General features: G+C 44.2%; 1 protein-coding gene across 1 annotated transcript in view; it reads left to right on the top strand.

The window, feature by feature from the left end:
- Positions 1-11,606, top strand: part of LOC142657938 (14 kDa phosphohistidine phosphatase-like) — a 33,848-nt gene extending 22,242 nt beyond the window's left edge. Inside the window, exon 3 of the mRNA XM_075833491.1 lies at positions 11,389-11,606. Coding sequence (XP_075689606.1) covers positions 11,389-11,481 — 93 coding nt within the window. The 3' untranslated portion in view covers positions 11,482-11,606. The remainder of the gene's footprint in view (positions 1-11,388) is intronic.
- The last annotated feature ends 1,201 nt before the right edge of the window (positions 11,607-12,807 follow it).

The raw sequence follows: 12,807 nt of genomic DNA on the forward strand, positions 1-12,807 counted from the left end.
CGACACCCCCCAGGAGGTAAGGGGCAGCGCCGAGGTCAGGCGCATGCACAGAACGGGAGAAGACCTGTATACATACCAAACTTACTACTAAATTAAAGGAATGGTGTGTGTGTGTGTGTGTGTGTATATATATATATATACACACTACCGTTCACATTTATATTTATCAAATGAGTTGTAAAATGACTAGAAAATATAGTCAAGACATTGACAAGGTTAGAAATAATGATTTTTATTTGAAATAATAATTTTCTCCTTCAAACTTTACTTTCATCAAAGAATGCTCCATTTGCAGCAATTACAGCATTGCAGACCTTTGGCATTCTAGCTGTTAATTTGCTGAGATAATCGGGAGAAATTTCACCCCATGCTTCCAGAAGCCCCTCCCACAAGTTGGATTGGCTTGATGGGCACTTCTTGCGTACCATACGGTCAAGCTGCTCCCACAACCGCTCTATGGGGTTGAGATCTGGTGACTGCGCTGGCCACTCCGTTACAGATAGAATACCAGCTGCCTGCTTCTTCCCTTAATAGTTCTTGCATAATTTGGAGGTGTGCTTTGGGTCATTGTCCTGTTGTTGGATGAAATTGGCTCCAATCAAGCGCTGTCCACAGGGTATGGCATGGCGTTGCAAAATGGAGTGATAGCCTTCCTTATTCAAAATCCTTTTTACCTTGTACAAATCTCCCACTTTACCAGCACCAAAGCAACCCCAGACAATCACATTACCTCCACCATGCTTGACAGATGGCGTCAGGCACTCTTCCAGCATCTTTTCAGTTGTTCTGCGTCTCACAAATGTTCTTCTGTGTGATCCAAACACCTCAAACTTCGATTCGTCTGTCCATAACACTTTTTTCCAATCTTCCTCTGTCCAATGTCTGTGTGCTTTTGCCCATATTAATCTTTTCCTTTTATTAGCCAGTCTCAGATATAGCTTTTTCTTTGCCACTCTGCCCTGAAGGCCAGCATCCCGGAGTCGCCTCTTCACTGTAGACGTTGACACTGGCGTTTTGCGGGTACTATTTAATGAAGCTGCCAGTTGAGGACCTGTGAGGCGTCTATTTCTCAAACTAGAGACTCTAATGTACTTGTCTTGTTGGTCAGTTGTGCAGCGGGGCCTCCCACTTCCCTTTCTACTCTGCTTAGAGCCTGTTTGTGCTGTCCTCTGAAGGGAGTAGTACACACCGTTGTAGGAAATCTTCAGTTTCTTGGCAATTTCTCGCATGGAATAGCCTTAATTTCTAAGAACAAGAATAGACTGTCGAGTTTCACATGAAAGCTCTCTTTTTCTAGCCATTTTGAGAGTTTAATCGAACCCACAAATGTAAAGCTCCAGATTCCCAACTAGCTCAAAGGAAGGTCCGTTTTATAGCTCCTTGAAAACGGCAAAACTGTTTACAGCGGTGCTAACATAATTGCACAAGGGTTTTCAAGTGTTTTCTAATCATCCATTAGCCTTCTAACACAGTTAGCAAACACAATGTACCATTAGAACACTGGAGTAATGGTTGCTGGAAATGGGCCTCTATACACCTATGTAGATACTGCATTAAAAACCAGACGTTTGCAGCTAGAATAGTCATTTATCACATTAACAATGTATAGAGTGTATTTCTGATTAATTTAACGTTATCTTCATTGAAAAAAACTGTGCCTTTCTTTCAAAAATAAGGAAATTTCTAAGTGACCCTAAACTTTTGAACGGTAGTGTGTATACACACACACACACACACACACACACACACACACACACACACACACACACACACACACACACACACACACACACACACACACTGGATATAAAAAGTCTACACACCACTGTTAAAATGCTGGGTTTTTGTCATGTCAAATAATCCGTGCAAGATGAATTATTTCAGTACTATTCCCACCTTTTAATGCGACCAATTATCTGTACAGTTCCATTGATAAACAAATTGAAATAATTTAGAGGGGAAAAATAAAAATAACAAAACTACAATAATGTGGTTGCATAAGTGTGAACACCCTCTTATAATTGGGTGTGTGGTTGTGTTCAGAATTAGCTAATCACATTTAAACTCATGTTAAATAGTAGTCTGTACAAGGTTGCCATTATTTAAAGTGATTCTGAGTAACCCTATATAAAGTTCAGCTGTTCTATTCAAATTTTCCTGACATTTTCTTTGTTGCATGTAACCGCAAAAGCCATGGTCTGTAAAGAGCTTACAGCACATCAAAGGGATCTGATTGTTGAAAGGCATCAGTCAGGATGAGGGTACCAAAGAATTTCCAAGGCATTCGATATACCATGGAACACAGTGAAGACTGTCATTTGGCACAACAGTGACATTACCAAGAACTGGACGTCCCTCAAAACGAAAAGACAAGACGAAAATTGGTCCGGGAAGCCTAAAGCAACATTAAAGAAGCTGCAGGACTTTCTGGCAGGTACTGGTTGTGTAGTGCATGTGACAACAATCTCCCTTATTCTACATATGTTTGGGCTGTGGAGTAGTGTGGCAAGACGGAAGCCTTTTCTAACAAAGATAAACATCCAAGCCCGGCTATGTTTTGCAAAGACCTACATCAAGTCTGCCAAAAGCATGTAGTAAAAAGTGTTATGGTCTGATGAAACCAAGGTTGAACTTTTTGTCCATAATTCCAAAAGGTATGTTTGGTGCAAAGCCAACACTGCACATCACCAAAAGAACACCATACCCACAGTGAAGCATGGCGGAGGCTGCATTATTCTTTGGGGCTGTTTTTCGGCAGCTGGAACTGGGGCTTTAGTCAAGGTGAAGGGAATTATGAACAGTTCCAAATATGAGTCAATATTGGCACAAAACCTGCAGGCCTTTGCTAAAAAGCTGAAGATGAAGAGGAATTTCAGCACGACTACGACCCAAAGCATACCTCCAAATCAACAAAAGAATGGCTTCACCAGAAGAAGATCAACGTTTTGGAATGGCCCAGCCACAGCCAAGACCTGAATCCCATTGTAAATCTGTGGGGTGATCTGAAGAGTGCTGTACACAGGGGATGCCCTCGCAATCTGACAGATTTGGAACGCTTTTGCAAGGAAAAATGGACAACAATAGACAAGTCAAGATGTGCCATGCTGATAGATTTCTACTCAAAAATACTAATTCAACAAAGTATTAGTTTACGGGTGTGCATATTTATGCAACCACATTATTTTTGTTCTTTAGATTTCATCTTGGACTGATTTTGTTCCATGACAAAATCCTGGCATTTTAACGGGTGTGTTTTCGTAAGTCTTATAGAACTGAATGATCGTTACGGAAACAGCGTAGCTCGCATGTTACGCTGCTTCCATAACCGCCATTCACTACTATGGGAGTTACGGAAACCGCGTAGCTCAGCGAGCTACACTGTTTTGTAATTCATGGACGGAAATCACACTTTTCAGCTACAACACATAGCAGAAGAACGGGGTTTGGGGGGCCCCGTTCTAGAGATGGGTACGGGTACCAGAGGTGGGAGCCTCATCTATCTGACATTTATTACATATCCTGTGGATATGTCATAAATGTCTCTTCTGGGGAAAACCCCTTTTAAGCGGGTGTGAGACCTCGGCACTGGACCTGGGAACACATAGGTCTGGTGACGATGACAGACACATATAACAATGTGTAAAAGAATAAATGTGTATCACTAGGTACAATGGAGCCCTTCAAAGAAGCGGCAACCATATTCATGCCTCAAAGTGACAAGTGCATGAGACACAAAACAAATTAAAGCATATAAATACAAAAACGAAGAAACAAATCATTAAAAAATGTGTGTGTATACATATATATTTATATATATGTATGTATGTATGTATGTATATGTATGTGTGTATATATATATATATATATATATATGTATACGGACACATCGGTATATCTCATTAATCACATATTTGTGTGTGTGTGTGTACGTACATACATACATACATACATACATACATACACTTTTGTGTCAGTAGTAAGGTTGGTATGTATCCCGGTTCTCTTCTGCCGTTTTGCGTCTGGCCTCTGCGCCACCTTTTACCTCCCATTGGTCTGGTAGGCGTCGACGTCGCACACATGCCCAATTCTGGGCATCTGCGCCTGGCCTCTGCACCGCCCCTCCCCCTCCTTTACGTTGGTGGGACGGTTCTGGGGGTCACACGCAGACGTGGAGCTGTTTGGCCATGCTTGGGTCTGTCTACATTACGATATAATACAATAGGTGATGCTTTCTCTTTTGTAGATTAGTTACAGCTGCTACTGATCCACCCCCCCCCCTCTCCCCCTCCTGTTGATTGGCCCAGTTTTATTTAAATAGTAGTGGATATCCAATATAATTCACCCCTGGATGAAGCACTCGGTTCGAAATGTACTTTGGGCTTGGTTCATCCCCTGGTACTTGCTTGTCTCCTCTCCCCGCTTTTCCCTTACCCTTTTTGGCTTGTACTCACAGCCTGGGAATTATCCCTCTCCCATGGTAAGATTTTTTTAATTTTTTTTTACCCCAGTTGTTATCGACATCTTTTTGTGGCTTCTCAATATGTTTCCTGATATCCAGTGTACGCATTATTTCTCTGATACTTTTATGTATTCTGATTTCATTATTTCTTCATTCATACACTGCCTATACTTTACCAGGGGTATCCACCCATTTGTGTATTTTGTGGGTCTGTACGTGTTTTTCTATTTTGTACTATGTGTTTTTTTAATGATTTATCTATTAAAACATTGATGTTTTTGTTGTACTCCCTGTTATTGTCCTGTATGACCTTTTATTGGTATGGTAAATTATAACTCAGCCAAAAGCTTGCACCCTTTCCCAACTCCCCCTTTAAGTGCTCTGGCCATATTCACCACACATGCTAAGCCCCTCAAAAACAACATGATTTACCAATCAATATCTAGTGTGCATGATAAGCTTAAGGCCAAATGCACACGATGCATATTATGTGCGGTTTTACCGCGCATATTTTCGTGCGGCAAATCCGCAGCGTATACAGTACCAGCAAAGTAAATGAGATTTAGAGAAATCTCATCTACACGCCACAGTTTTTTCTGCTTGTAAATCGACTTACGGTGCGTATTTTAAAATCCACAGCATGTCCATTTATCTTGCATTTCTGCTTGCAAATTGTATCTGTCTAGTTCTGAAGAAAAACGCACCAAAACCCGCAGCATGAAAACGCACCGATTTATTCATCAAAATGTAAAAGCCACATTGAAAAACGCACGATTAGGTGCGGTTTCTACCTGCAATTTTCCTGCGGTTATGATGCGTATTTTCCGCAGCAAAATACACAAAGTTCATATAGCCTAAATCTGCAGAATGTTTATCTTGCGTTACATAGTCAGTACGGTTGAAAAAACACACATGTCCAAGTTCAACCAAGGAAGCGTTTCCGCTTGTGAATTGTATCTGGCTAGTTTTAAAATAACAAACCAAAACCTGAGCATAAAAACGCACCTATTTCTGCATCAAAATGTAAAAAAATACACCTAAAAAACGCACTATTAGGTACGGATTTTACTTGCGGAATTACATGCTTTTACCTGCGGTATTGATGCAGAATTTGGTGCAGAAAATCTTCAATGTGTGCATGTAGCCTATTGGGGTTAGGGTATGTTCACACACCGTTTTTTTGCAGGCAGAAAATTCTGCCTCAATATTCCGTTTGAAATTTTGATCTGCCTGCACGCCGTGTGCCACGTTTTTCGCCCGCGGCCATTGAGCGCCGATGGGGAAAGACACCGCGAAATACGCTTTCTCTGCCTCACATTGATGTCAATGGGAGGTCAGAGAAGTAAACGCCCAAAGATAGGGCATGTCGATTCTTTTTCCCGATGGACGGTTTTTCCGCTCGCAGGAAAAAAAATGCCTCCGTCTCCCATTGAAATCAATGGGAGGCATTTTCAGACTTTTTTGGCGCGTTTTCCAATGCGGTTTCCACGTCAAAAAAACTGTGTGAACAGGTCCTTAGAGTACACAAAGCAACAATTTTTCAGTTTGAATCATTTTAATTTTCTGCGTCAAGATATTGCTGTTACAAATTTGTTGTGGCACCTCCGGTGTTCTTTTGATTTTCCTTTTAGAACATCCATCTATTGTGTCCAGTGACATGGGACACACATGCTCAATATGAGTCCCACCGCCTGTATCCTCTTGTCCATGAGCGGCAGAGCAATTCCTGCTATTGTGAAAGCCAGCCAATAAGAATCGACGCACTTAAAAGCAACTACTTCTTACCGATAGTAAACCTATTAGTGGATGTTTTGAGAATGTAATGAAAATTTACAGTGATATCTAGACTCGGTAGCATTGAAAGAATTGTAATAATCGTGTGACGACCACTTTAAAAATACTTTTTTTTTCTGTCATACCCTGAATGCCAGATGTCTTTGTATGTACCTGCAATTTGCAAAATAACCTTTTATCTCGTTAAATTATTCACTGGGAGAAACTGTACCATGGCTATAGGCCGCTGCCACTAGGAGGCTGACACTAGGTAAATATAGAAAAAAAAATGTGTGGCTCCACCCAGTGGTCTATACCCTCTTCTGATGCTGCGCACTCCGTTCCTCAGTTTTAGCCTAGTTTCCGTAGGAGGCAGTTCTTCTAGATTTTTAATTTTTCAGGTGCATTGTGCGAGTCACTCGTGTGTTCCACTTTGTGACTCCCCTGCGGGCGCTGGGCGGAATGAGTTCCCACTGTTTTAGTGGGTGCCCACCATTTTGGCAGATGCTCTTCCCACTAAGCCCCAGTGGATGCCCGCCTCTTAGGGGGATGTTCCCCGCCTTGGTCAACCACTCTCCTATTATTACCACACCGGCGCTTGAGGATGCCGAACAGCAACACATCGTGCGTTCGGTTTCCGAGGGGGTGACAGGCTGCGCCTGAAGACGACTGACCGGTATGTTTCCCCACTACCCACTCTCTTAAACAGGGGAATAGAGGGGAAAGAGCAATTCAGACTATGTCAGCGGGCTTTTCGGCATTATGATATAGGGGGGGGGGGTTTCTTCTGAGGTTTTGTGTCCTTACTAAAGGGTTTTCTTGTTTATTTAATTTTTAGTTCCGCTGGTGGCGCCTTTAATTTAGGCCCCCGTCTTCGGTTCTATGCTAGGCTGCAAGCTGGCCATTCCCCCTTGTGCACCCGCCCTCTCTCCGCCGGTTTCCCGTGCTGTATTTCGCGTTCTGATTGGTCGCCAAGTGGTACCTGAGTCACATGACCTCCCTGTACATCCAGCGCGGTGCAGGTTTGGCTTAAGAGGAGGGGTTTTCTGTTTGCCTCTGACGATCTTTAATCTATCGCTGGTAGTGAACGCCATAGAACACTGAGCTGGTGAACAGAAGTTATACAGTGCTGGGAACGTTTCCGCTTCACGGGGGACACAGTACCCAGGGGTCTGGTAGGATAGCCATTGGCCATAGTGTTTTTTTGCATAAGGCTCATATGTTTTCAAAGGGAAAAGCTCTTAAGACCCAAACACCCCCCCCCCCCCCCCCGCCATTGTAATGCACTTTGCTCGTACACGTTGCAGTACAAAATTTCCATGCAGGTAGTTCTGACTAGGGATGTCACGATACTAGAATTTGGACTACGATACCGATACTTCGTTTAGTATTGCGATTTCGATACTTTTGCCAACAGTAATAAAAAAAAATTCTTCCGTTTTCTGAGGTGAGGCGCGACGTGTGATGAATTTTGAACGCGCCTCACATTAATAGTAATTAATCCCATCATGTTTATTTCATTTTTTTACAGCGTACACATCATAAATGATGCAAAAAAATTGTTGTGCGCGCCCTTACTGAATGTGTGAATATTATATGTATTGAGACTTATTTTAATGTTTATTGTAAAAAAGGTGAATGTGTATTTTTTTTTTCAATTTAACAATACTTTGTTTTTACTTTATTTTTAAACTTTAATGTACTGACATATATCAGATATGTGCCAGTACATTAACATGTGGACAGATAGCACACATGCAGTTTTTAGGATATACTTGGGTATGTCCTAACAACATGAAATATGGTAAGACAGCCCTGGGGTCCGTCAATAGACCCTGGGCTGTCTGCCCATATATGGTATGGCCCTCAATTGTGTCACAGGAATTCCCTGTGACGCGATCCAGGGGCATCCCCCCCCTTCTCATTTTCTCCTGAATGCTGCAGTCAGCTGTGATCGCAGCATTCAGGGGAATAAAGGCGGAGATGAGAGGTTTCTCTGATCTCTGCCGTTATAGAGCGCGGCTGTGTAATACAGCCATTGCCCCGCTCCTGACAGGAAGTGCGTGCGCGGTCAGCATGTCCAGTTCAGGCACTGGAGACAGAACATGGGGGTGTTTTGTAGTGCGCCCGCCATGTTCTGTCTCCAGTGCCGCCGCTCATTAGTGCAGCGCTGGCCGCATCGCATCATCCTGACCCCGCGCACATGTCATGACTCAGGAGCGGGGCTGTGGCTGAATTACGCAGCCGCACTCCCATACATTCATGTATTACTATACTGAGCTGTGCGGCTGCGCAGCTCAGTATCGAAATACAGGAAATAGCGGTATCGAACCGTTTAGGGATTCACAGTATCGAAACAGTATCGAAGTTTCGATGCACCGTGCATCCCTAGTTCTGACCCAGTCTGGGTTCAGTGCCCTCTGTCTAAACCACCACAGGATTCCCCAGCTCCCATTGCTGGTGAGAATATTACCCCCCAATGGGCGGCTTCCCTCACTCGGGCGGTTGATAATCTCGCCTGCCTCTCTCAGGCTGAGGCAGAGGCCATGGCAGATGCCTTACAACGCCTTCCTCCGCAGTTAGCATCTCAATTGTCTGACCACTCTCAGGCACCAGTGTATTCAGGCCCTCAGACTTTCTTCCCTGGATTGCACTCATTCTAGACCACCCAGTGCATCCCGCAAGCAGGCCAGGAAATCAAGGAGTTATCATCATTCTTCCTCTGATTCCTCTTTGGACAAAAATGCTCCAGGCGTCCTTCATTCAAGAGATATATCTGAACCAGCTTCTTCTGGGTCTCTCTCTCCGACTTGGAAGTTGAGTGTAATAGAAACAAATCCACTCCTCCTGCTGTTAAGGATCTCATTTAGGCAGTGAGAGATATACTTAAGATTGCAGATGCTCCTGCTGAACCCCCTCAGAATGAGTTATTATTTCATTGCCATAGGCGACCCCCCAGAGTATTTTTACCCAGGGACAAGATCACCACTCTCAGACAGGAGTGACAATACTCCGCTGGAATGCTCCTTGCTCCATCCGCTTCTGCATGAAAGTCCTGGGGACGATCGTCTCAACCTTCGAGGCAATCCCTTTTGCTCAATTTCACTCCCGATCTCTACAGCCAGCTATTTCTATCTCGTTGGGACAAGTCCCTTATATGTGATGATCAGTTTGTTCGATTCACTCAAGGAGGAGCTGTTGTGGTGGATTTTCCCAACACCCCTTAGCTAAAACCCTTCACAACTCTCCACTCCAAGTCATCACAACGGACACAAGTTTGTCAGGCTGGGGGGAGATATTCGGCTGCCTCACAGACCAGGGCATCTGGTCCGAACCGGAAGCTCAGCTCCAGATCAACATCTTTGAACTGAGGGCCATCTTCCTGGCTTTGTCTCACTGGACCTCTCGTCTCAAGGGTCTTCCAGTGCGGATACAGACAGACAACTCTACAGCGGTGACGTACCTCAATCATCAGGGAGGTACAAGAAGCAGGACTGTATTCAAGGAAACTGCTAAGATTCTTTGCTGGGCGGAACAAAATGTCCCAGCCATCTCAGCAGTGCACATTAAGAAGTGGACTACTGGGAGGCGGATTACCTGAGCCTGGAATGTCTGGCCCCCGGAGAATGGTCTCTTCATCCAGAGATTTTTCACCACATTTGCATTCGATGGGGCTTCTCGGACGTGGATCTCTTTGCCTCTCACAAATGTCCGGACTATGTCACCTGAACCAGGGAATCGACGCTCTGGTTCTCCCCTGGTCATCCTTCAACCTCCTTTTTCTTTTTGCTCCCCTCCACTCCTGCCTAGAGTGCTGAAAAGGGTCAAAGACTGGCCTCGCAGAGCTCGGTATCCAGATCTCATTCTCCTGTTAGCAGACGCCCCGTGGCCGCTACCTCCTTTCCCAAGATTCAATGTTCCACTCTGCTTTACCTTGGCTGTTGAAACCGCGGTTTTGAAGTTCAAAAATTTCTTTTGATCCAGTCATTCAGACCATGATTAAAGCACGGAAGACTCGATCCCTAAGGATTTACCATCGTACTTGGCTGGCTTATTTTAAGTGGTATGAAGCCCACCAGTTTCACCCCCTCCATTTTTCCATGCCACGTATTCTGGCTTTCCGCCATGTGAGTTTGGATCAGGGACTAACTCAGGTTGGCTACACTAAAGGGGCAGGTTTCAGCCCTATGTATTCTTTTCCAATGCATTTTGGCTTTCCGTGCTCCAATTAAGACTTTTTTTTTGCAGTGAGTCGCACATTGTGCTCCTCCTTATTGGCCTCCTCTGGCACCTTGTGATCTGGTCCTTGATGCTCTCTTGGCTGCACCCTTCGAACCTTTTGCGTGAAGTTTCTCTCAGGATCTTATCCTGGAAGGTAGTTTTTCTTGCGGCGATCACGTCTATCCGTAGAGTTTCTGCGCTGGCAGCCTTGTCCTGCAAATCTTGATTTTTCATAGGAACAAAAGTGGCACTGGACGTAGAACCATTCTTCCTTCCTAAGGTGGTCACCATTGCTACCTGGATATGTTTGGCCGTTAAACAGGCCTACTCTGCTCAGGATAGGGAACCTCCTTTAGGGCCACGGCTCGTTCTACTTGGGCAGTCGGGGCCTCCTGGGCGGTGCAGCATCAGGCTTCTGCCTTTCTGGTAAAGATGCCACCTGGTCCTCGTTACATACTCTTTTGCGGTTTTACCAGATCCATTCTTTGGTTTCTGCCGATGCCAGTTTGAGTCGCGTGGTGTTGCAAGCAGCCGTGGTTTAGGCTGCTCACATGGCTATGATTATTTTTTTCCCTCCCTAACGGACCGCTTTAGGACATCCCATGGTACGGTGTCCCCAGTGAATACTTAAACGAGTAAACAGGATTTTTGTACTTACCAGTAAAATCCCTTTCTCGTTGAATTCACTTGGGGACACAGGTTCTGCCCTATTTCTTTATTGATGTGCTTTTGGGCTTCTCTGCTCTTGGTACAACCTGAGTGCTCAGCAGAGGGTATAGCCTACTGGGCGGAGCCACTTTTTTTTATATATATTTACCTAGTGTCAGCCTCTTAGTGACAGTGGCCTATACCCATGGTACTGTGTCCCCCAGTGAATTCAACGAGAAAGGGATTTTACTGGTAAGTTCAAAAATCCTGTTTTTTTTTTGTTATAGGGATATGGAAAAGCAGATCACTCCATTACAGCAGAAAAACTGAAAAACATTTACAGAGAATATGAAGTGGTTTGGTCGGATGAAAAGAAATGATGCTTTATGAACAACTCTCGCAAGCCGCAAGCGTGAACAGAGCCTTACACATTTCATGTTTTCAGTTCATTCAAAATTATGATCAGAAAACAACTGCTCTGTTAATAAAAGTATCTGAAAATCCATTTGAAGAATTTTTCTTTTTTGCATGCAATTATTTACACAATGATGCTTTCTGAAAGCATGTAAGAAAACAGTCAAAATTCAGCTCAGACTGGTGGAAAATGTTATTAAATTTTTAAAAAAAAGTATTGAGGACAGTCTATCTGTAACGTCCGCGGCCGCAGTCTCCTCTCATCCTGCCGACGCCTTCCTTCCCGGAGATGCCAGCACATGCGGCCGTCTTGGTCTGGAGTTACCACTAGGGTGCGCACTCGTGCTTAGTTCCGGCCTTAAAGGGCCACTGCGTACACATGTTTTAGTATTGTCTAATCACCCTGTAGTGGTACTGTAGTGATAAATGGAGATTTTAATTACCGGGATATTAATTGGTGTCATGGTTCGGCTTCAACTGCAAAAGGGAGACATTTCCTGAACCTGTTGCAGGAAAATTTTATGGGCCAGTTTGTGGAAGACCCGACTAGAGGTGAAGCTCTGTTGGATCTAATCATTTCTAATAATGCAGAGCTTGTTGGGAATGTCAATGTTCGTGAAAACCTTGGTAACGGTGATCACAATATAGTTACATTTTACCTATACTGTAAAAAACAAACACAGGCTGGGAGGGCAAAAACACTTAATTTTAAGGCCAATTTCCCCAGTATGAGGGCTGTAATTCAGGATATAGACTGGGAAGAGCTAATGTCAAATAATGGTACAACAGTGGCCATCCGAGGCATAGCTTAATGTCCCCATAGCTCCCACACACACAGTATAATGTCCCTATAGGTGTTCCCACACAGGATAATGCCCCTACATAGGATAATACCCCCACACCGTATAATGCACCCATTCAGTATATTGCCCCATAGTGTCCCATCCCATACCCAGTATAATGACCCCATAGTGCCTAATAAAAAAATAAGATAATTACTTATCCCTGTTCCCACGATGAATGGAGGACATCTTTCTGCTCCTCCGGTCTGTGCAGTGTGTGGCTCGGCACAGACAGGCATGATGACATCACTACATCGTGCCTGTCTGCTCCGAGCTGCTCACCGGTCACTGCATAGTGAATGCTGGAGCAAGAAGCAATCAGCTCCTTGCTCCAGCATTGGATTCAAGTGTGTGCGCAGATACAGTTGAAACCGGGAGATCGATGAGTGATTCGCAACCCCGGACGTCTTCAAACGACCCCCAAGGGGTCGCGACCCTTATTGTGGGAAA

This window comes from Rhinoderma darwinii, chromosome 7 (assembly GCF_050947455.1).
Source record: "Rhinoderma darwinii isolate aRhiDar2 chromosome 7, aRhiDar2.hap1, whole genome shotgun sequence".
NCBI lineage: Eukaryota > Metazoa > Chordata > Amphibia > Anura > Rhinodermatidae > Rhinoderma > Rhinoderma darwinii.